The 23,713-nt window shown below is 47.1% G+C and overlaps 2 protein-coding genes across 3 annotated transcripts in view; one reads left to right on the top strand and one right to left on the bottom strand.

Moving 5' to 3' along the window:
- Tecpr2 (tectonin beta-propeller repeat containing 2) overlaps window positions 1-9,085 on the bottom strand; it is an 85,927-nt gene extending 76,842 nt beyond the window's left edge. Inside the window, exons 1-2 of the mRNA XM_021178973.3 lie at window positions 9,007-9,085; window positions 1,604-1,892 (exon numbers count right to left, since the gene is read on the bottom strand). Of these exons, the coding sequence (XP_021034632.1) occupies window positions 1,604-1,822 (219 nt within the window). The 5' untranslated portion in view covers window positions 1,823-1,892; window positions 9,007-9,085. The remainder of the gene's footprint in view (window positions 1-1,603; window positions 1,893-9,006) is intronic.
- A 116-nt stretch (window positions 9,086-9,201) lies between these two features.
- Cinp (cyclin dependent kinase 2 interacting protein) lies at window positions 9,202-23,713 on the top strand. 2 transcript variants are annotated; one of them, XM_085830686.1, is made up of 6 exons: window positions 9,202-9,267; window positions 13,570-13,738; window positions 17,647-17,776; window positions 19,520-19,664; window positions 19,917-20,048; window positions 23,212-23,713. In XM_085830686.1, the coding sequence occupies exons 1-6, from the start codon at window positions 9,261-9,263 to the stop codon at window positions 23,412-23,414; spliced, it is 786 nt and encodes a 261-aa protein (XP_085686812.1). In that variant the 5' UTR covers window positions 9,202-9,260; the 3' UTR covers window positions 23,415-23,713. The 2 variants fall into 2 exon arrangements, with proteins under 2 accessions (XP_085686812.1, XP_021035093.3); XM_021179434.3 differs by lacking the exon at window positions 19,520-19,664 and having other exon boundaries at window positions 19,919-20,048.

Here is a 23,713-nt window from a genome sequence, read left to right as displayed (position 1 = left end):
TCTGTGCTTCAGTGTCTCCCTGACAGATGTATAGGATAATTTACAAACCTCACGCGGTTTGTGAAGATTAAATGGGTTTGTGTATTTAATGGTTTCCAATAGTGCCATATGAGTGCTAATCACTTTTGTTATTTTTAAATAAGCACAGAGAGCTGGCGATATGGCTCAGTGGCTGAGTGCTTGCCTAGCATGTATGAGGCCCTGGGTTTACTCTCAGCACCTCAGAAAAAGAGGGTGCTGCTGAGATGGCACAATAGTCAAGGGACTTCTCACCAAGCCTGGTATATGAGTTCAATCCCCCGGACCCACATGGGGGAAGGACAGGACGGACCCCTGGATTGTCCTCTGACCGTCACTCACACACATAACACACACGAAAATAAACAAACGAGCCGGGCATGGTGGCGCACGCCTTTAGTCCCAGCACTCGGGAGGCAGAGGCAGGCGGATTTCTGAGTTCAAGGCCAGCCTGGTCTACAAAGTGAGTTCCAGGACAGCCAGGGCTATACAGAGAAACCCTGTCTCGAAAAAAAAAAAAAAGAAAAAGAAAAGAAACAAACAAAAATAAAAATTACAAAAGCAGAGATTCATTTAAGTTAGTTTTTAAAAACCAATTTTAAATCAAAATTATAATACTTGTGTTGATTAAAACAAGAGCTTTATACTCTGTAGTGGCTATTCCTGGTTGTCAACTTGACACCTTTAATCTGGGCTACACCTTCTGCTGGAGAGAATATAAGAACATTGGAAGAAGGGAGTCTTGCTCTTGCTCCTTCGCCTGCTTGCTGTGTGAGACTGAGTAACTGCTAGATCCTTGGACTTCCATTCACAGCTGCGACTGAACCATTGTTGGGAATTGGGCTGCCGACTGTAAGTCATCAATAAATTCTTTTACTATATAGAGACTATCCTTAACTTCTGTGACTCTAGAGAACCCTGACTAATACATACTCTAAACACAAAAGCCTTGCCTTAGTCTTCAAAAGGCTACCAACCACAGACACAACAGAGTGCCGTAAAGTTGCACGGTAGAAATCAAACTCAGTCTCATAAAAATAACATATGTACCAGGCAAGGCCTCAAGTGTCTGAAATAGTAAAGCTCCAGAGACTAAGTCATAAGGATTATGAGTTCCGGCTAGCCTGGGCTATATACATAGTGAGGATGTTTTGTTTTGTTTTGTTTTTTAGTTTCTAAGGTTAAAGCTATGGCCTGGTGTGGTGCTACACATCTATAATCCCAGCGCTCAGGAAGCAGAGGCAAATTGTTCTCTGTGAGTTTGAGGCTAGCCTGATCTACAAAGTGAGTTCCAGGCTGGCCAAGATGGTTATACAGGGGAAAAAAACCCAAAAACAACAAAACCTGTCTCACAAATAAAAATCATCAAACACACAAAGATTAAAGCTAAATCCTAAGTAAGACAGAGATGCTGATTCAATTACATTATACTTAGCTGGAAATGATAGCTATGTATTGTTGGAGTGAGGTACAAGGAGTCTAGCAAGTCAAAAGTAAAGTACCCCATGTTGAACAGTTAGAACCCCAGGGTAGGACCAGCAGCTACAGCTGGTACATCCTCAGATGCAAAGAAAAGCAGACTTACATCGAAGTTGTACTTCTTCATCTGGTTGAGGTGCCGGCAGTACAGGTAGAGCATGCCGATGCTGCTGCCCACTGCAATGTAGTCCCCGTTGGTATCCAGGGCTGTGAGGTAGACCACAATAGAGCGAAAGCCTCTCTGGATCTTTGTGGGGATGGCATTGAGGAGATAGTACAAAGGGCAGAATTCTCGGAATGTTACAGGGTCTGATACCGATGCCATGGTCAAGGTTTCCACAGATGTTCTTCCAGATGGTATGAATGTTTATCCGTCATCTAGGGAAACCTGCAGGCTACAGAATACAGCATTGTAACTCTTTCAGGCCTAGTCATGCCAAAAAATAATGATGTTTAATAGTGTAGTGAGAACATGGTATTTTTTCAGGCAGATAAAAATTATAGTTGGAGGGGCTGAGACAGCGTAATGGTTAAAAGCAGGTGATGCTCTTGCAGAATACTCCCCATGTCAGACAGCCCACATCCTCCTGGAACGCCAGCTCCCAGGGGTCTCCTGTCCTCTTCTGGCCACCACCCACACTGTACTCACACACACATACTCTCATCCAGACATGGGCATACACATGAAAGTTAAAATAAATTGAGGTGATAGAAATGGCTCAGTGGGGCTGGTGAGATGGCTGAGTGGGTAAGAGCACCCGACTGCTCTTCCAAAGGTCCAGAGTTCAAATCCCAGCAACCACATGGTGGCTAACAACCATCCGTAACAAGATCTGGCGCCCTCTTCTGGAGTGTCTGAAGACAGCTACAGTGTAATTACATATAATAAATAAATAAATCTTAAAAAAAAAAAAGAAATGGCTCAGTGGTTAAGAGCACTGACTCTTCCTCCAGAGGCCCCAGATTCAATCCCAGCACCCTCGTTATGGCTCACAATCATCTGTGACTCCAGTTCCAGCAGATAAAAGCCCTCTTTTGGCCTCTGTGGGCAAAGCCATGTGCAGACCTACATGCAGACAAAAACCATACACATGAAATAATAATAGTAAAACAATGGTGAAAATGAAAACAACCCTTTTAAAAAGGAATGGTTGGAGCTTAAGCAGAGAAAGTAAGTGAGAAGTGAGGTACCTTTAGTATTTGAATTTCAAATGCACTTCAGTTAGGACTAGCTCCCACAATACTGGGGTAAAATAGAAGAGCAGAAAGCACAATTCTTTAAGGAGTTTATGATCTAGCCATTAAGGCCAATGCAAAAAAAGAGGACACACAGAGCCGGGCGTGGTGACGCACGCCTTTAGTCCCAGCACTCGGGAGGCAGAGGCAGGCGGATTTCTGAGTTCGAGGCCAGCCTGGTCTACAAAGTGAGTTCCAGGACAGCCAGGGCTATACAGAGAAACCCTGTCTCGAAAATAAAAAAAAATAAATAAAAACAACAACAAAAAAAAAAAAAAAAAGAGGACACACATACACAAACTACACAAACTACAGGAATTAACCCTGGGTTTCCATGAGAAAATTCAGGGTTAGTGTGGACTGAAGTGAGCCAGGAGCAAGGTCTCTCTTGAGAAGACTACGATGGTACTGCCCTTTTCCAAAGCACTTCTCTCTCTTGCCTAAATAGTCACAAGGATCAAGCCTAAGTTCATTTTAATCTTCTTGGATAGATAGAAGAATGCTTGTAATTCCAGCATTCAGGAGACTGCAGCAAGAATATTGCTCCAAGTTCAAATTTAGCCTGGGCTACACAGTGAGTTCCAGGTCGGCCTGGGCTATAGTGAAAACACTCTCAAAAACAAATTCTCAAACTTTTCTTAAAAACAAACAAACAAAAAACGAACAACAACAACAAAACAGCTTCAAAATCACTTGCAACCCCTGCCTAGCCAAAAGAAGTCTAGAAAAGACTCTACTGAAAACATCCAACAATATAGTCCACCTGTCTGAGCAAGACACAGGAGAAAGCCTGTATTAGAACTACTAGTATCAGGAACTGGCTTGGCAGATCACCTCCAAACCCAGTGAAGTCACCCATAGGCGTATCTGTTGCCATGGCAATTTCTGCCTGCGAGCTGTTATATCACAGCCTAAATAAAAAGCAGACCCTTTCTGACCTTCGCCCCTTTTTCCTTCTTCTCTCTTTCCTCTTTGTCTCTGTCACCCCTTCCTCCCCCTACCCCCAAAAAACTTCTGCCACGTGGAACTGCATTGGCCTGGTGTGATCTGTCCGGACTCCAATTCCAACACAACAATAACAATAAGCCCAGTCTAGAAAAATGAACTCCCCTGCTAACATCTGGTGAAAAACCAGGTCCCCATAGCCACCTCAGTGTTTGGAATACAATCACCCTGCACTAAATCAAGATACTCTACCCTCACCAGCACCTCGAGCTTAACCAAGTTCACTCAGTCATTTAAGCCTTACTCTGCCCTAGCACACAGGCGGCCTCTTCCTCCACTTTCAGGAGAAAGCACTGAAGTGACACCCAGTGCGGACCACAGAGTTGAGCCTTAGCCATAGCTCGGACATAACCAATAGGTATCCACTGACAATCTGTCTGATTCAAACCGGAGGTAGAGTTTACTCTTCAGATTTTTTCCTCGTTAGAGTTACTACTACTGTAAGGAAACACTATGACCAAAGGCCAACTGGGGAGGAGAAGGCCTGATTTACACTTCCACACTGCTGTTCATCGCCTGAGGATGTCAGGACAGGAACCTGGAGGCAGGAGCTGATGCAGAAGCAAAGGTAGAATGATGCTTACCGGCTTCCTCTTCATGGCTTGCTCAGCCTGCTTTCTTACAGAACCCAGGACCACCAGCCCAGGGATGGCAGCACCCACAATAGGCAAGGCCCTCTCCCATCAATCACTAATTAAGAAAGATTAGTGCTTTACAGGACCATGTACAGCCCGATCTTGTGGAAGCATTTTCTCAATTGAGACTCTCTCCTCTCCAGTAACTATAGCTGTGTCAAGTTGATGTAAAAACTAGCCAGCACAGGTTCCATGAGGCCTTCTGAGCCCTGCTTAGTAAATTCTTGGGATGCTCAATTCACTATCCCTTTGAACAGTGAGTTCTCTATGACTCTACGTTTGAGTGACTGAGTCCTTAGTCCTCTTCTGATTAGGTTCATCAAACCCATTCTCACCTGAGCACCTTCAATGATCTAAGTACCATTCAGCTTTTGCTACAAAGAAGGCCCTCAACAAATAGGTTTCTGCTAAAATGCCCATCCTACACGAGACCTCACCTAACCACCCACCCCAGCACAGCACTCCTCACTCCTCTCATGTAGCCTGCTTTGCTTTGTCTACATGCTTTCTAGATTTTCTGAACATGGAAGTATGTGCATGCATGTGCACATAACAGACACACAGCCTCATGAGAGCAGAGGCCACAATGCCTCACTTACTCCCCTAGAGCATCCAGAAAAGGGCTTGGGATGTCAGAGGCACTGAGCAGGTATGCACAGAGCAGATGAATGAATGATGAGCAAGGATATCAGCAAAGGAAAGAGTGAGTGACAGGAATGGAGCAATATCAAGGAGCTTTTGCTCGAGGTTGGGAAAACACGGATATGATTACCCAGTTTCCACACATGGTACCAGCCAATCCAGTAGAGGTCCACTGTAGAGAAACATCCTGAAAGGGACTAATAATGGCGATAATAATTGTAACTCTATCCTTGATTGTTAAGGATCTAACTGGATCATATTATTCTAACAGAAGCCAAAGCTTGAAAGGTTCAGAAATCTGTCCAAGCCACAGAACTAATACAACAGAGATCTAAACTATGAGAAGTGAACTGTCTAACCACTAGCCATCATAAATTTATAGACTTACAAGGACCACACAGCTTTGACTAGGAGATATCTGTTCTCAGGATCAGGCAACACTAGCACCCTAGAAAAGTGCACAAACCCACAGGATCCAATCAAATGCAAACAGCATGGCTGGCAGACAAAGCCAGTTAGCCACTGGCTATTACCTTTCAAAGCAGGTAGACCACTGTATGAGCACCGGACTCTGAAAATAAGGAGCAGGAGTAATAAGAATGCAGTAGGGTATGACAGCCCAGCCCTTCTGAGGCTCCCCAGTTAGAGGCCAGTGAAGACTACAAAGTGAGCTTCAGACCAGCCTGGGCTACATGGTGGGCACTGGCTCAAAAACACAAACAACAACAACAACAACAAAGCCAAGAATGCATTATATGGATCACAAAAATTCTCTTTTAATGTTTGGTTTTACCATCATAAACAACATAGAAATATATCCAAAAATATTCTTGGAAAGCTTTTATTTTTAATATTTTATCACCACCACCACAGGTATGGGTGTTTTGCCTGCTTGTATGTCTGTGTACCATGTGTATTCCTGGTGCCTGCAGAGGCCAGAAGAAGGTATTAGATCCCCTGGAACTGAAATAACAGACAGTTATGAGTCACCATCTACTAGGACTCAAACTCAGGTCCTCTGCGAGAGCAACAAGTACTTTTAACTGCTGAGCCATCTCTCCAGCGCCTAGTTGTAAGTGCCATTGAAGCCCAGAAGAGGGCATCAGTGCCTCTGGACTCAGAGTTAGAAGTGGCTGTGAACCACTTGAGGTGGATGCTGGGAACCTAACTCAAGTCTTCTGTAAGAGCAACAAGTGCTCTTAAGCACTGAGCTGTTTCTCCAGACCCTTGGAAACATTTAAAAGTAGAAAAAGGCTAGTCCAGTGGAAGTGAATTAGCAATACTAACAAGGGTTTCAAGAAGTGAAAAATTTTAAATGCATTGCCAAACTGTTTTCCATAGCTGTCATAATGACTTTTGCTTTAAACAAGTTTTCTTGAAGGACACGGAGAGGTCAGTAAGTCACAGCATTAGGTGTGGTTCTGGGTTACTAAGAACTCAAGTCACCAGGTTTGCAAGGCAAGTGCCCTTACCTGATAAGGCATCATGCTGGTCCCCTAAATGAGCTTGTAACCCTAGGACACGGAAGTAAAGAGAGGATGAACACTATAAACTCAAGGCCAGCTTGGCCTACACTGACAGTTTACAGACCAATCAAAGTCTACACAGCAAGATTCTGCCAACCCCCACGTCTAACAGACAAACTACAATAAAAAATAGAAACAATCCAATAGGCTACAGTACAATCAACACTCAACACATACTTGTTGGGTTAATCTCTCTCAAACCCCCTGTGCTGAGTGAGCCACGTATGGTGGTGGGCACCTACAATTCAAGCACTCAGGAGGCTGAGGCAGGAGCATCTCTGCAAGTTGTAGACAGTCTGGGCTTTATAGTGAGATCCTGTCCCCCAAAAGAAAACAGACAAAATACTATGCCACATTGCCCCAAGACCACAGCAAAGATTCAGTGGAACTCTCACGACCAGATCCAAAGGCTACATTCATGGGAAACATACATTCTGAAGCTGCTTCTGTCTCAACAATCCAGAGAAAACACCACCAAGCCAGATGTGCTGGCACACGCCTTTAGCTCCAGCCAGGGGCAGGCAGGATCTTTGAATTCAAAGCTGGCCTGAGTTCCAGGACAGCCATGCCTACACAGAGAAACCCTGTCTTGGAAAACAACAACAACCCTAAATAAAACAAACCACCACCTAATTTCTTCTTCTGATTCTACCACACTCCCTGTGTCATTCCTGGAGGAAACGGCTCCATACTTGCCCCTAACGTCCATTCTTATTAATATAACCATCTCCTAATCTGTTCTTCACCTTTCTAAATTCATGATCATTGTTGTCGTCTGCTTTCTTCCTCCTCTCCACTAAGTGCCAGCAGCCATTTTGTTTAAATTAGAGGCTACTATGAATGGACTCCGAGCTCTTCAACCCCAAAAGATAACTCCCCTAAGAAAAACTGAAAACCAACCCAATAAGAACCAGTCTTCCATTGAAAAAGACAATGTGGCTACATCAAAACAACTGCTTAGGGCTCTTGGAGAGGTAGCTCAGCCTGTAACAAGGGGCAGCCCTTCCAGAGGGCCAGAGTTCAATTCCCAGCACCCACATGGCAGCTAACCACTTCCAGGGCATCTGATACCCTCTCTTCTGACCTCTGTAGGCACTTCACACATGTGGGTACACAAAAACACATGGAGGCAAGACATCCAATCACATAAAACACGATTTTTAAAAGTTACGGGGGGGAGGGGAGAGTGAACCCCTAAAGGACTTTATTTCATTTTACCCATCCTTGATTCCCAAACCAGATGGGATTCTCAGGTTTGAAATCTCAAGAGCTAGACTCCAACCTTCCTGAGGGAGTGACTAGGTGTGAAGTAAGCATACACCCCTAGGGCCTGGCCCAGCAACTGGTATGGGGGAAGTCTAGTAAATACTCAATGAATGAACAAACACGGGCTGTAAGTCAGGTTACAAAGACAAACAAAATGGTCACAGGTATATCAGCATTACAGCTGGGTGCGAGTAGGTACAAAAAGTGTAACAGCTTCGAAGACAAGGTCTCTCTGGTGATAAGAGACTAGAGCAACTTCATACCTAGGACCTGATTTCCCACAACTCCCTTCTCCAAAAGTTTTCAAAACCTTGGCTGCAAATGATCATTCCAGTCAACGACAAAACGATACACTTCACATGCTGCCAACAAATGGAACAGAAAATCCCTGAATATCGGTGAGAAAGAAAGGAAGCACAAAGAGTAGGAAAGAAAAGTAAAGACGGGGATGGAAAGAAATGGGAAGCCAGAGACTTAAGGGACTAGAGGAAAAAGCAGCGAAGCCCACAGAGCCGTGTGGGTGACAGCAGAGACTAACCTTGATCATTCAGTCAGACCCTGGACGGTCGGCTGTGCATGCATGCACTGACCCATTTAATCCGCCACTATCCCAAGATAAAAACTTGTCATTTTACGGATGACGAAACTAAAGCTAGGAAGTTGACACTTGCTCCAGTAAACGGGTAGGAAGGGGAAGCACAATGACCTGACCCCGAGTCTGACCCAGGGTCACCCCATTCACTGTCCATTCCGCCTCGGGGGCCACACCGGGAGGCGTTCGGTATCCATTTAACCAACCCTTACTCAACTCCTACTGGGTGGCCAAGCCAGCGGCAATGTAAGGGATCCAGCTGAGGATCGGGGGACAGAACAGAACGCAATGTCAATCTCCAGGCTGAGGAGCCTGGAGCCCGCCGCGACAGGGATGCAGGGTGGGGCAGGAGGGGAGGAGCGAGGGGAGCCGGGATGCCAGGGCGGCCCGGGGCGGTGTGCGAACGCTGCGACGCCCGGTGCTCTGCACAGACTCGGGCTGACAGATGCGCCGCGTGCGGCGGCTGCTAGGGGGACGGCGACGCGGCTGTGGAGACGCTGAGGGGCTGAGACAGGGGAAGGCGGCCCTGCCAGGGGGAGGAAAGGCGAGGGGCGGCGTCGGGGACGTCGGAGGCGTCCGGCACCCGCCCGCGCGCTCCCGAACTCACCTCCCGCGGCAGCCCCTCAGGACTCCTCAGCCCCGCCAACCCGGAGGAGGCGGGATGGACTCCGGGCCGCAGGGGCTGCTGGGAGCCTGTTGCCTAGGCAACGGGTTAGGCCTCAGAGAGTGGCAGTGACTGGGCGGAGATCTAGAGCGGCAGAGCCACAAGTGTGGGCGGGCCCAGGGGCGGAAGTGACGTCACTTCTTCAGTCGGCGGGCGGGTTTTTGGGTCTTCTCGGGAATCTACCTGTGGGCCGCCGCATGGAAGGTGCGTGACAGGGCTGTGTTTCCCTAGTTGTGGGGGCTGCAGGTCGTGGACGTGGTCGTGAGGGGTGGGAGGGTGGGTGGGGGAGGTCATGAGTCCGCGCGCGACGTGACGTGCAGGGCGCGCCTGGACCTCGTGGGCTGCCGGGAGCCTTGTTCATTCCGGTGTGAGTGTCGTCTGAGTGCGGTGATGTGCGTGAAGTGTCAGCGGTGTGACGCTCAGAGCATCCCGGAGCACATTGGAGCCAAGCCTGATGTGCCAGCCCCTGGGAGAACTCTTCCCTAAACTCCCGCAGTCAGTAAGACGGGCCGTGGAGCTTGCAGTGTGTAATAAAGTCTGTCTCTGTCGGTTCGCGTCGCATGGCTCAGTGCGTTAGCGTATGGCTTGCTGAGTCCCGTTTTGCTTTGGTGGTAGCTTACAAGAGGTAAGCAGCTAAACTGCTGTGCCTCTCTCTCGCTCTCCGAGCTGGCCTGCGACTCACATTACTGACATCTCCCCATTTGTCTCTGAGTGTCTAGAAGTCAGAGCTGTGCTTTTGTTCCTAAGTGGGTTCGGTAAACTTAGTTAACTGTGATCTTCACCCTTAGGGACCCCTACCGAAGGACGAATGTAATGCAGGAGGTGAGAGCAGGCCCTCCATGGAGCCCGTTTGAGTCTCAATCAGCTGTGTGTGCAAGTTATGGGAGGGGACAAGACATAACTCCTACTGTGGTTGAACTCAGTCCTGCGGGGAAAATAGAATTAAGAAATTGACTCACTAGGGGATGTGATGACAGCCAACGAATAGGAGGTAACATGTCTACTGCAGTGACTCCTAATGCAACCAGGGGTGGAAGTGGGGGCGGCGCGGGGGGGAGGGGCGTCCAGGAAGACTTCTTGATGGAAATAACTGTTCAACTTGCTTCCTGTTGCCATGGTAAAATACCGTCACCAAAAAGCATCCTGGGAAGGAAAGGGTTTATTTGTCTTAACCTTCTAAGTCCCCATCCATCTATTAAGGAAATCTGTAGGAACCCAAGCAGAGCCAGAGGCAGGAGCCATGAAGGATAGCTACTTACTGGCTTGCCTCCAGCTCCCTCCCAGCCTCATGCACTAGCTAGCTTGCTTTCTCCTAGGATTTTCTTCTCCGTGTATGAGTGTTAATACCTACATTTATGTAAACGTACCATGTGTCTGCAGTGTCCACAGGGGCCAGAAGAGGACATGGTATCCTCTGGAATAGAAATCTCAGCTGATTGTAAGCCTCTTTTCGGTGCTAGGTCCTCAGAGCCATCTCCAGCCCCTCAGATAGTTTCTTACACAGCCCAGGACCAATTGCCCAAGGGCTGCGGCACCACAGAGAGTTAGACCCTTGTACATCATTTACCACGCAGACATCCTCTACTGACAATTCTTACATTGTGGCTCTCTCTTCCCAGGTTGACCAAGTTAACCACAAAAGTAACCAGGACGACAACTTCCCTTTTTGCATTTAACTATTGCAAATATATTTATTGCAATTTACAGATAAGTTAGCAATTATATACAAGTAGAATTTTAGCTATAAAATTCTCTGGTTGCATTTAAATTTGGAAATCAGAAGAAGAGAGTCTCAACATAGTATAGTCTCCTAAAGAAGGTGATGTTAAATTACAGAAAAATAAAACCGGAGGCTGGAGATTCTTTGGCTTGGTTCTAGAGCATTGGAATTTAGATCCCCACATGACACTGGGCAGCTCTCAAACACCTGTAACTCCAGCTCCAGGCCACCAGTCACCCTTCTGGCCTCAGCAGCCACTCCCACACATTCACAAGCATAAAAACAGATCTTTAAAAATGAAATCTGCCCCCGAAGCTCTTAGGAGTAGCACTAATAGGTGTGAGTTTGTTGGAGGATGTGTCACAGTGGGTGGGCTTTAAGGTTTCAGATAGTCAAGCCAGACCCAATGTCTCTTCCTGCTGCCTGCTGAACTAGATGTAGAACTCTCAACTACTTACTTCTCCAGCACCAGGTCTGCCTGCCATGCTTCCCACCATTAGGATAATGGATTATATCTGTGAACTGTAAGCCAGCCCCAATTAAATGTTGTCCTTTATAAGGGTTGCTATGGTCCTTGGCATCTCTTCACAGCAATAAAACCCTAACAAAAAAAATAATAGGGGGGCAGAGGCAGGTGGATTTCTGAGTTCAAGGCCAGCCTGGTCTTCAGAGTGAGTTCCAGGACAGCCAGGGCTACACAGAGAAACCCTGTTTCGAAGAAATAAATAAATAAATAAATAAAATCTGATCATTTAGATGTGAAGATACAATTAAAAGTTATATTTCGGGCTGGTGAGATGGCTCAGTGGGTAAGAGCACCCGACTGCTCTTCCAAAGGTCCAGAGTTCAAATCCCAGCAACCACATGGTGGCTCACAACCATCCGCAACGAGATCTGGCGCCCTCTTCTGGAATGTCTGAAGACAGCTACAGTGTACTTACATATAATAAATAAATAAATCTTAAAAAAAAAAAAAAAAAAGTTATATTTCATGTCTTTTTTTGGTTTTTCGAGACAGGGTTTCTCTGTGTAGCCCTGGCTGTCCTGGCACTCACTTTGTAGACCAGGCTGGCCTCGAACTCAGAAATCCACCTGCCTCTGCCTCCCGAGTGCTGGGATTAAAGGCGTGCGCCACCGCGCCCGGCTATATTTCATGTCTTAAAGGTGGACATTGTACCTGTGTGTGCAAACCTTTCATGTGTTGCTGCGTTGGCACTTTTAACATATGGAATTTAACATATGGAATCCACCACCAAAAACCCAAAGAATTTTCTTTCCTTAAAGGCTGGCTGGCTGGCTTTCTTTCTTTCAAGTTAGGGGGTGTTTAACAATTAAGATTGAACTGAAAAGTGACAAGAATTCTGTTATTATCCTCTAGTGTCCAATGTCCTCATCACTGCCTCCTCCTTCCTATAGGAGGGTAGAACATATTTACATCATGTATTTATTTTAATTCGCTTACAAAGTAGGTTTCTTTATGGTGTTTTGCTCGGGGGCCCTCTTCTGACCCCACCCCCTTCTCCGTGCCATCTGCACTTAGACGCTCTCATCCCCAGGAACCCCTTCCACTCTCTATCACAGGTGACCAAGTGTTACCCATTTAGTAGTGAGGGTGGACCATGAGACGAGACCCCAAGCTGCTCCAGGTCACTGCCTGCTCTTTGCTGTGCTTGTAGTGGCCTGTGTGACCTGTAGCTCTAGCCGTGTGAGCCCTGGTTTGCTGAGTCTCTGAGCCTCTTCATGCTGGGTTTGTCCTGTTTCACAGACTCTGCTTTTGGTCTCGCTTTGCTCGGGCCTTGGGTTGGGTGAATTGTAGACGGACAGCACTACTTAAAGGAGGAGCTTCCCAGCAGGGAGAACCGAGTGCTCAAAGGCCTTCCCGGGACCTTTGCCTGGCTACGCAGGGCTGGAGGTGGGGGTTAAGGTAGGGGCTGGAGCAGAGATGCAGGCAGAACTTTTTTTTTTTTTTTAAAGATTTATTTATTTATTATATGTAAGTACACTGTAGCTGTCTTCAGACACTCCAGAAGAGGGCGCCAGATCTCGTTACGGATGGTTGTGAGCCACCATGTGGTTGCTGGGATTTGAACTCTGGACCTTCGGAAGAGCAGTCGGGTGCTCTAACCCACTGAGCCATCTCACCAGCCCCAGGCAGAACTTTTGACATCTAAGTCATAGGCAGAGCAGCAGCGGCCTGGCAAGATCACCTCTGCATCTCTAGTGTCCCACTCGCAGTGTTGTGGTGTGATGAGCTCTCAGGAGTTGAAAGCTCGGTTTAAGGGTTCAAGGCGCAGGTACAAGGTGGTTGGAGTATAAAGAGTGGAGACCATCTACAAAGTGAGTTCCAGGACAGCCGGGGCTATACAGAGAAACCCTGTCTCGAAAAAAAAAAAAAAAAAAAAAAAAGAGTGGAGACCAGATTACCTCACAGGAGAGAGAGTGATAAGCGCTGTTGTATTAGTAGGAAGTCAGAGCTTTACTTGTCTCTAAGACAAGGTGCTATGCCCGGGGTGGTGATGCCCACCTTTGATCCCAGTCCTGGAGGAATAGGTGGGGTAATCTCTGTAAGTTCAAGGCTAGCCAGAGCTACATTTGAGACCCCGTCCCCAAAAAGAAAAGTAGACAGAGTGTGTGAGATAAGTGTTTGTGGAGTCCTGAGCTGTGAAGAGCCTCTTAGTTTCTGGGACATTGATTTCTCCGGTCAGTGAGGCATGTCAGACCACTTTGCTGTGGAGGCCTGTGATCATGTGTTCCTTAACTGCCGTGTTTCTCTTGCTCTCTATTAGCAAAGACTCCTGGGGTCGCAACACCGAGAAAACCTGTCTTATCAGTCAGTGCCAGGAAACTTAAGGACAATGCTGCTGACTGGCATAACTTAATCCTGAAATGGGACAGCCTCAGTGACAAGGGCTTCACCACGGCCAGCAGTATTGCCAACCTGAAAGTCAGCTTGCTGTAAGTACATGTGTGGTTCCCGTGCTCTGTACTGTCTGTCACCTCTACCCACTGAGAGAACAGTCAGAGAGTAAGAATTTCCTGGTGTAAACCAAAAGTGTAGCAAAGTAACCCCTGCACGTGTGCAAAGGTGTGCCGACTGTTTGCTACACATGGGTGGCACCGGCTGAAAAGACTGCAGAGACCCGGGGATTACAAGTTTGATACCTTGAGCTAGAGAGGGTTAAGGTGCTTACCACCAAACCTAATGACTGAGTTCAGTCCCCACAGCCTACATGGTGGAAGGAGACAACCAAACTTCTGCAAGTTGTCCTCCATGGTATACATGTGCCCATTCTTTTTGGTTTTTCGAGACAGGGTTTCTCAGTGTATCCCTGGCTGTCCTGGAACTCACTTTGTAGACCAGGCTGGCCTCGAACTCAGAAATCCACCTGCCTCTGCCTCCCGAGTACTGGGATTAAAGGTGTGCGCCACCACCGCCCGGCACATGTGCCCATTCTTATATACACACAAATAAATGTAAAATAAATACAGTTATGTATGCCCCATGCTATTTAGATCTGTGTATAAGGTTATAGAAAGATTGACTGAGGAGGAAGGGTTGAGTCTGTGATAGGCTTATGTTTCAGGAATGTGGGAACTTGTGTGTACTGCTGCTTGCTGGGTAGCCTCCTGCCCGCCCTCCATTTCGTTTATTTTGCTTGGTTGCTACTTGGTTCTTGTTGAAATAGTTTTACTACACCAGGCTAGCCCTGAACACCCAGCGCTCCTCCTGCCTCGGTCTCTTGAGTGCTGGGATTTCCCTGTGTACACTATGGCCCCTGGCTTATTTCCATTTTGTGGCAGGAGCCAACTGTGTCGCCCAAGCTGGTTTTCCTGCCTCAGCCTCCCTGAGGAGGTGGAGCCACAGATGAGGACCACTGCACCCAAGTCATTTCATGTCCCTTTTTCTTTGTGTACGTGGCTATTTTGCCTGCATATTTGTCTGTATGCCACTTGTGTGTCTGTTGTCCACGGGGTCCGGAAGGCAGTGCTATCCTGGAATTCAGATGATTGTGAGCTGCCTGTGGGTGCTGGGAAACAAGCCTGGAGCCTCTGGAAGAGCAGCCCCTGCTCTGAACAGCTAAGCTTTCTTTCTCCAGACTGTATTTGCTGTTGGCTTTTAGATTTATTAATTTTAGGTGTGTGAGTCTTTTGCCTGCATGTATGCATGTGCATCACATAGCTGCACCACCTGAAGAGGCCAGAAAAGGGCATCGGGTCCGCCAAAACTGAAGTTAGAGACAGTTGTAAGCCTCCGTGTGGGTGCTGAGAATCTCAGCAAGTGTTCTTAACCACTGAGCCACCTCTCCAGCCTTTTTTCATTCTGAGACTGGGACTTATGCAGGCCCAGGCAGATCTCAGACTCACTATGTAATAGAGATGGCCTTCAGCTTCTTTTTCTGCCTTCACTTGTGTGCCACCCCCTGTAGTTTCGCTTTATTTCTAAAAGAAGACAAAGTGGGGGTGGGGTGACTTGAGTGAGAAATGACTCAGTGGAGTACTTTCCACTGGGTGGCAGCGCAGCACACCTTTAATTCCATCACCTGGGAAGCAGGGGCAGGTGGATCTCTGAGTTCCAGGACAGCCAGGGCTACACAGAGAAACCCTGTCTCCAAAAACAAAAACAGAAAACAGAAAACAAAACTTTCTACTATAGAAGAAATGGGTTCAATTCCCAGCACCCACATGGCAGCTCATAGCTGTGTGTGTCTACAGCTATACACAGCTCATAGCTGTGTGTGTCTACAGCTATACACAGCTCATAGCTGTGTGTGTCTACAGCTATACACAGCTCATAGCTGTGTGTGTCTACAGCTATACACAGCTCATAGCTGTGTGTGTCTACAGCTATACACAGCTCATAGCTGTGTGTGTCTACAGCTATACACAGCTCATAGCTGTGTGTGTCTACAGCTATACACAGCTCATAGCTGTGTGTGTCTACAGCTATACACAGCTCATAGCTGTGTGTGTCTACAGCTATACACAGCTCATAGCTGTGTGTGTCTACAGCTATACACAGCTCATAGCTGTGTGTGTCTACAGCTATACACAGCTCATAGCTGTGTGTGTCTACAGCTATATACAGCTCATAGCTGTGTGTATCATCTACAGCTATATACAGCTCATAGCTGTGTGTATCTACAGCTATATACAGGATCTTATGCTTTCTTCGAGTCTCTGTGGGTACTGCATACACATAGCACACATACAGATAGACAGACCAATGGTCATACACACAAATTAAAAATAAATATTGAAAAGAGAAAAGAACTGGGCAGTGGTGGCGCACGCCTTTAATCCCAGCCCTTGGGAGGCAGAGGCAGGCAGATTTCTGAGTTCGAGGCCAGCCTGGTCTAGAGTGAGTTTCAGGACAGCCAGGGCAACACAGAGAAACCCTGTCTCAAAAAAAAAGAAAAGAGAAAAACAGATGTAGTGGCTCATGCGCTCCGTCTTTCCACTGGGGAGGCAGAGGCAGTGGATCTCTGTGAGTTCAAGGCTGGTCTACATGATAAAGCATGTTCAAGCTATCTAGGACTACTTATTTTTTTAAAAGATCCTATCTATAAAAAAAGAGAGAAGAGCTGGAGAGATGACTCAGCAGTTAAGAGCATGACTGCTCTTCCAAAGGTCCTGAGTTCAAATCCCAGCAACCACATGGTGGCTCACAACCATCCGTAATGAGATCTGATGCCCTCTTCTAGGGTGTCTGTCTGAAAACAACTACCGTGTACTTAAATATAATAAATAAGTAAATCTTTAAAGAGAGAGAGAGAGAGAGAGAAACCCAAAAGAGGAGAGAAAACTCACCAGCACTCACCATGCAAACATGAGAACCTTCGTTCAAACCTCAGCATCCAAGGATGAGAAAGCATGGCTTCAAAAGGGTGGGTGGCTCCTAAGGAACGCCACCGCAGGCTAAGCACTGCTTTCTGTACGCACTTGTGGCAAGATGGCGTGCACTATAGTGGATGCTCACACCCTGTTTGCCAGGACCAGAGAGAGATCCTGGAATCCCAAAGCTCTGTGGAGGGAGGGCAGCCTTTCCCTACGTGGACAGAAGCCTCCCACTCGGCCTAACCTTTATAGTCGCACCTCCTTCTAACAGCACCACAGGCTGAAGATCAGCCCTTTCTGCCTAAACTGTACGGACCACAGACTTGAGTTTTCAAATTTCTCAGACTCTTGACCCCTTTGGGAACTGACCCATGTCTTATGCATTAGATACAACCAGCACTAAGCCCTACACCAAGGATTACACATGGCTAGACTTCACTTCCCCTAGTACAAACTTGGAATGTCCAGGGCTGGGGCTATAGCTTAGCAGTAGACCATTTATTTGCTGCACATGGAGGCCCTCAGCTCCTTCCAAGCACAGCAGGCTTGAGTGACTAATGGATGTGCTGCTCACTGTGAAATGTAATCCTGGTACAGGAGTCCTCAGAACCCTGTGAGCTCTAGGCTAGAGAAATGGCTGAGCGTTCGGAGCACTCGCTGCTCTTTCAAAGGACTGGAGTTTGGTTCCCAGCAGCTCACCACTGTCTCTAACTCCAACTCCAGGGAATCCAGTTCTCAATTCTGGCCTCCACTGAATAAATAAGCATCTACTATAGTGACATATGCAACATTTATGCAATATATCTAACACAATTTTATAGATGGTGGCTTTTATAGGATTTATTATAACAAAATGAGATGAAGGTTTTTCCCTTGTTTTTCTTTTTTTGAAGCCAGAGCTACTGTGTAGCCAGGCTGTGAACTCTTCCTTCTCTTTCTTAAGCACTGGGATTAGAGATGTGCAGTCACCTGGTATGAGATGAGTTTAAAGAGTGTAATATGTACCCATTATCTTCTGCTTTGTCCAGGAGTAAAGAGAAGGTTGAGTTAGAGAGCAGCAGCCCAGCTTCCACGGAAGAGGAAGAAAAGACAAATCTGGACTACGATAAGGGACTCGAAGCACTGTGTGAGGAGCTGCAGGCCATCTTGGATGGCTTGGTAAGACCTAAGGATGCTGGCCATTGACATCACTGTTTGGGTTTGCTGACTGTGGGGGGCATTTAGAACTGTTGGAGGCCTTTCCTTCCACCTACCGAGAGTCCTGGTGCTCTCAAGTCACTGTGCATTGTCCTGGGCAGTTTCAACCACTGCAGGGGTCCAGAATGAATATTCAGATTTTGTGGGCCTAACCATTTCCTTCACAGTGACTTCTTGGTGCTGCCATAAAACACCAGAGCAGCCGCTGTCTTTGTTATTAACGTGGACCCAGCAGTTCCTATGTCAGGCTGTGGTCCACATCAACTGTCTTTCTTACTCAGATTGCTTACACTTAGGCAGTAGCAGTTCTTCTGCCTGAAATACCAGTCTTCATAGGAAAGCTCAGGGGTTAGGGAAGTGTTTAACTTCCTTTCTGACTAGCACTGAATGATGTCCCAGGCTTGCTTTGCATATTTCCTGCCTCTGTCTAAGAATAAGCATTTTTTTTCCCCAAGAAGCCTAGACCCTTGTGTAGGAGAGTCCTGTTACAGCGTGGTTAGCTGTAGAGCTAGAGAGATGGCTAAATGTGAGGAGCACTCGCTGCTCTTTCAGAGAACTAGTTTGGGTCCCAGCCTCCGAATCCAGCAGCTCACAACTGTCTCTAACTCCAGCGCCAGGGATGCAGCACCCAGTCCTGGCCTGCACAGGCTCCCACACATACACAATCAAGTAAGTCATCTTACTAGAGAACCAAGCACTGCATGCCAGCCATCATGCTGGAAGTCCTCTCTCCGATGAACCTGAATCTGTCTGAAACTGGCTTGGAAATAAATGTATTCTCATCACTCAGTGTTCAAATCCAGACGTGGGGGTTGGAAGCCGGGGATGCTGCCGCTTCTCTCCCCAGCCATAAAGAGGATGGGGTTGAGCATCTTGTCTTGGGGGATGGGCATACATACTCTTTACTCCCCTTTCCATGTGATGGTTACTGTGGGAGACACCACAGCTGCTCTGTGGTGTGAGCTGCTCTTTCATTGTTAGCTCAGCAGCTCACACAGATGGCACTTTGTCCCTGTTGGAGGCTGAGCTACAGATGTGGGTCAGGGCCTCCAGATTCCCCTCCTCTCTGAATCCTTCTAGGCTTTTCTAGAATTAGGAGGTGTCCAGAAGCAGCTGTGGGGTACAGACTTCTTTACAGAGTTAGGTTCAAAAAGCACAGATCCAGTCCTGGCTCTGCCTCCTCACTGCAACCTTGAGCATCTTCCCAGCTGCAATGGGAAACCGTCGAGCCCGTCTGGAGGTTAAGCCAAGGGAAATATCGAACCTGAAGTTATTTGAGAAGGAAGGAGAGACTTTTAAAGATTTACATGTACTAAATTTAGTGTGTGCCACTTTAGATAAAACCAGGGGTGGACAGTTGGAGGATCAGTGCAGGAATTATGACGTTGATGCTGTATGTCTCTCATCCCCCAGATACTAACAGTTAATTACACTGAGGGACTGCAGAGTTCATTTTAATAAACCTTTGCTGCCTGAATCTAAACTCCTAGTTATTTCCGTCTTTTGTATTTAATGATCACTGTATAACCGGGTGTTCCTTGACCCACGGCACTGCCCTTCATCTGTCATACTTCGGTCACTGTGGAGGAGGTGCTGGTGTCTCCCGTTGGGAGCTGGCAGAGGAGACGGTCTGTAGAGGCCCAGGCTGCAGGTTCTCCTTGCTTCTCCTGTGTATCTGACGCTCCCTTTCTCTCTCGTCACCAGATGAGTAAGAAAACCCAGGCTCACAGAGGCCTCATAAGAGTCAGAAGCACAGGTGCCTTTGTGCCTGTTCCATTCTCTAACAGCAGCCCATTGGGATTCCGCTGGGTCTTTGGAGCTACACTGCTGCTGCATAGAAAACTTACTGAGGAGGGACTCAGCAAGGCTTCCTTTCTCTGAGGCTGTGAAAACCCAGGGCTTGGTACCCAAATAATGAAACCAAACACCCACCTGTCTCCATTCCTCTGGAAATCTGTTGTCTATGGCGTTAACAGAGTGAATTACTAGAATTTTAGCCCCACTAGGACTAAACGTCATAGCCTTTAAATCTTTTTTAGTTACTAAATCTGAGATGAGAAATTCTAAGCAGTAGTCTCATATTCCAAATTAATATCTTTTCAGACTAAAATACAAATGAAAATGGAAAAGCTGTCTTCAACCACCAAGGGAATTTGTGAACTAGAAAATTACCACTACAGGGAAGAAAGCAGCCGGCCCCCTCTATTTCACACGTGGCCCACAGCCTTCTTTTGTAAGTAGCTCTTCTGCAGATGGCTCTAAGGGGGGAATCAGCATTGCTTAGATCTGGTCCTTAGAAAGGGACACAGGGCCTCTGCCTTTTAAAGGTTAGATATATGGATGGATGGATGGATGGATGGATGGATGGATGGATGGATGGGCAGGCAGGTGGAAGACAGATTTGGTGACATACATTCCTACAATGCTAGTTAGTAATGGACTACAAAAGCAGAACAGTTATCAGCTTAAGGCAAAGCTGGGCTATAACCTGAGAGCGAGCCCATCTTTAAATAAGTCAGCCAACCTCATAGAAGATCACTGAGGAAAGTGGAGTTTAGCTTGATAGTCTTCCGTAGTTAGGGATGCTATTGCTATGATGAGACACCATGACTAAAATCAACTTGACATCATTCTCATCATCGATGGAAGTCAACAAGAACTTAGGACAGGAACGGCCATGGAGGGGTGCTGCTTACTGGCTTGCTTCTTCATGGCTTACTCAGCCTGCTTTTTTAGCGAGCTCAGGTCCATGTGCCCAGAGTTCACCCCACCTACTTAAGTTACTACTTAAGAAGATGCCTAGCAGCCAGACCTTACGGAGGCATTTCTCAGTTGAGGCTCCCTCCTCTCTAGTGACTAGCTTGTGACATTAACCAGCATATGGTACAACTTCAGGAGGCTGGGGCAGGAGGACCACAGCGAGTTTAAGAGCAGCCTGGACTCAAATGAGGGGCTAAATGAGCTGGTAAGATGGTTCAGCATGACTAGCAAGATTTTGCTGAAAGGACCCAGATATAGCTGTCTCTTGTGAGACTAGGCCGGGGCCTAGCAAACACAGAAGTGGATGCTCACAGTCAGCTATTGGATGGATCACAGGGCCCCCAATGGAGGAGCTAGAGAAAGTACCCAAGGAGCTAAAGGGATCTGCAACCCTATAGGTGGAACAACAATATGAACTAACCAGTACACACACACACACACACATACACCCCACCGGAGCTCGTGTCTCTAGCTGCATATGAATCAGAAAATGGCCTAGTTGGCCATTAGTGGAAAGAGAGGCCCATTGGTCATACAAACTTTATATGCCTCAGTACAGGGGAACGCCAGGGCCAAGAAGTGGGGGGGGGCATGTAGGGGACTTTTGGGATAGCATTGGAAATGTAAATGAAATAAATACCCAATAAAAAAAAGAACATTTAAAAAAAAAAAAAGATGGTTCAGCATGTTGCAGGATGTTCAGTCACACTGTGAGCCCAGAGGTGGTGTTATTTACTGAAAAGGAACTGTTTCTGGTTGTGGTGTGGCTCAGCCCTTAGCACACAACTCTAATCCCAAACACTGAAGGTAAAGTTAGTTTGTAGAGGTGAGCAGCCATATTTGAAAGTGAAGTCTAATTGAGAGGCAGATAAGTGACCAGTCAGAGAAAGAGTTGACAGAATAGGATATGGCCAACTTTCAAGAGGAGAGAGGAAAGGGAAGCTACTCAATGGGCAGTGCAGAGAGAGAGACAAGGCAGTTTTACCAAGAGAGTTTTATAGAAACAGACTGGAAAGCACGCTAGACAGGTGAAGACAGAACAAGCCAGAGAATGAGGAGATTCGTTTGTCAGAGTTTGAGGCCAAGTGAGGCAGTGCAGTCAGAGATTGAGAAAGAAGCCAGATTGGATCAGTCAGCCTGAAGAGGAGTTGGTGCCAGAACAGCTGAGTTGAACCAGTGAGCCAGAGCTCAGAAAGAACTAGAAAGGGTGAGCTTATTCAGCAGTGAGTCTCAGAGGCTGAAAACACTCTAAGCCTAAATAGAAGCTTCCAGGACCAGGCCTAGGTTAGCAGATAGGGCACTAGGCCTCAGAGACAACACTTATATCCAGTGAATAAAAAATACTTTTACATTAGCAGGTAAAGGCTCCTGCCACCAAGTCTGACAGTCTGACTCTGATCCCTAGGACCCACATAATCATAGAACAAACCAGTGTCTAAAAGTTGCTGTCTGAGCCGGGCAGTGGTGGCGCATGGCACTTGGGAGGCAGATGCAGATGGATTTCTGAGTTCGAGGCCAGCCTGGGCTACAGAGTGAGTTCCAGGACAGTTAGGGTTACACAGAGAGACCCTGTCTCGAAGAAGAAAAATTAAAAAAAGGTTGCTGTCTGACTATACATTGTGCACATCATGGGATACACACGCATTCTGACAGAATAAAATGCAAGAAAAACTTTGTAAGAGGTTAATCTGCTTGCTGTTGGGGTTTTGGGGTTTTTTGTTGGTTTTGTTTTATTTTGATTTGATTTGATCTGATCTGATCTGATTTGATTTGATTTACATTCACTCTGTAGACCAGGCTGGTCTCAGATCCTCAGAGAACCACCTGCCAAGTGCTAGAACTAAAGGTGTGAGCTATCACCACCCAGCTCAGTTTGTTGTTTTAAAGATTTAATTATTTGTATGTGTGTGGGTATGTGCACATACATGAAGATAGGTGCCCTGGAAGACCAGAGGTGCTGTGTCCCCCTGGAGCTGGAGTGATATGGATTTGTGAGCTCCTGGTATGGGTGCTGGAAATTGAACCCAGCTCCTCTGGAAGAACGTTCAGTGCTCTGAATGCTAGCGCATCTCTCCAGTCCCCTATTTCCTTTTTCAAACAGTCTTAGTATGTATCCTAGGCTGACCTGGCCCAAGCAGGCCTCAAACTCGTAGCCATCCCCTGCTTCAGTCCCCCAAGACTCCTGAGTCTGGATGAAGTGGCTCATCATGACAAGTATGCAAGGGTTGTGTAGCCTCGTGCTTCCTATCATTTAACCATCCAACTAGACTGGACCGCCTTGGTCCTTCTTTATTCCAGTGCAGTTCTGATGTGTTTTTAAGTTTTCTGTCGGGGGGGGGGGGTATTGGGGACTTTTGGGATAGCATTGGAAATGTAAATGAGGAAAATACCTAATTTAAAAAAAAAAAGTTTTCTGTTGCCCAGGTCATCCTCCTGCCTCTGCCTGTGCTTCAACTTCCAAGTGCTGGGTCCCAAGCATTCACCACCACACTGTCTATGGACATTCGGGATTAGACCTAGGGCTCCATGCATGCTGGGCAAGTACCCTACCAGATGAGTCACACTGCCAGCACTGATTTTGGCTTGAACTTAGGACAGTGCATTCTCATGCAGCCACGGTGTCTGTTCTGTTGCAGATGAGGTCTCCCACCGGCTCTCCGAAGCATACAAGAAGGAGCTCCTTCTGAAGCACACCATTGGTGCAGAGCTGGCCCATACTGCAGACCGCAACCTCAGCCTGACCTACCTGTCCATGTGGCTGCACCAGCCCTACATAGAGAGCAACAGCAAGCTGCAGCTGGAGAGCATGCTGCTCGAGACAGGTCACCGGGCCCTGTGACTGCCTGTGACAGACCACTGGCTGGACAGTCAGTCCCCTGGGTGGAACCTGTTGTGCCTCAAGGCCAGATACTTTTAGGGTCCTGGGATCACTCTCCCCGCTGCTACAGCCTCTCCAGACACAGGCACTGCTGAGCTGTCCTCCCACTGCTTCCCGGGTGTCATCAAGCTCCACTGAGTGACAGAAACAAGAACGGCTGAGGGCTGAGTTTTATAAACCAGTGGACTTTACTGTTACATCTGTGGAGACAACCTGAGCTTCCCATTTCTGTTTTGTACCTATCTACTTTTTTTTTTTTT

Source organism: Mus caroli, unplaced genomic scaffold, assembly GCF_978045245.1.
Source record: "Mus caroli unplaced genomic scaffold, Mus_caroli_1 scaffold_14, whole genome shotgun sequence".
NCBI lineage: Eukaryota > Metazoa > Chordata > Mammalia > Rodentia > Muridae > Mus > Mus caroli.
This window is presented reverse-complemented; position numbering and strand designations above follow the sequence as displayed.

Excerpts from the sequence above, each read along its gene's own strand:
- Cinp (XM_085830686.1), top strand. Across the intron at positions 17,777-19,519 it reads AGGCCATCTTGGATGGCTTG|ATGAGTAAGAAAACCCAGGC; the intron begins GTAAGACCTAAG and ends TCTCGTCACCAG. Across the intron at positions 19,665-19,916 it reads GCTGCATAGAAAACTTACTG|AGACTAAAATACAAATGAAA; the intron begins AGGAGGGACTCA and ends TAATATCTTTTC.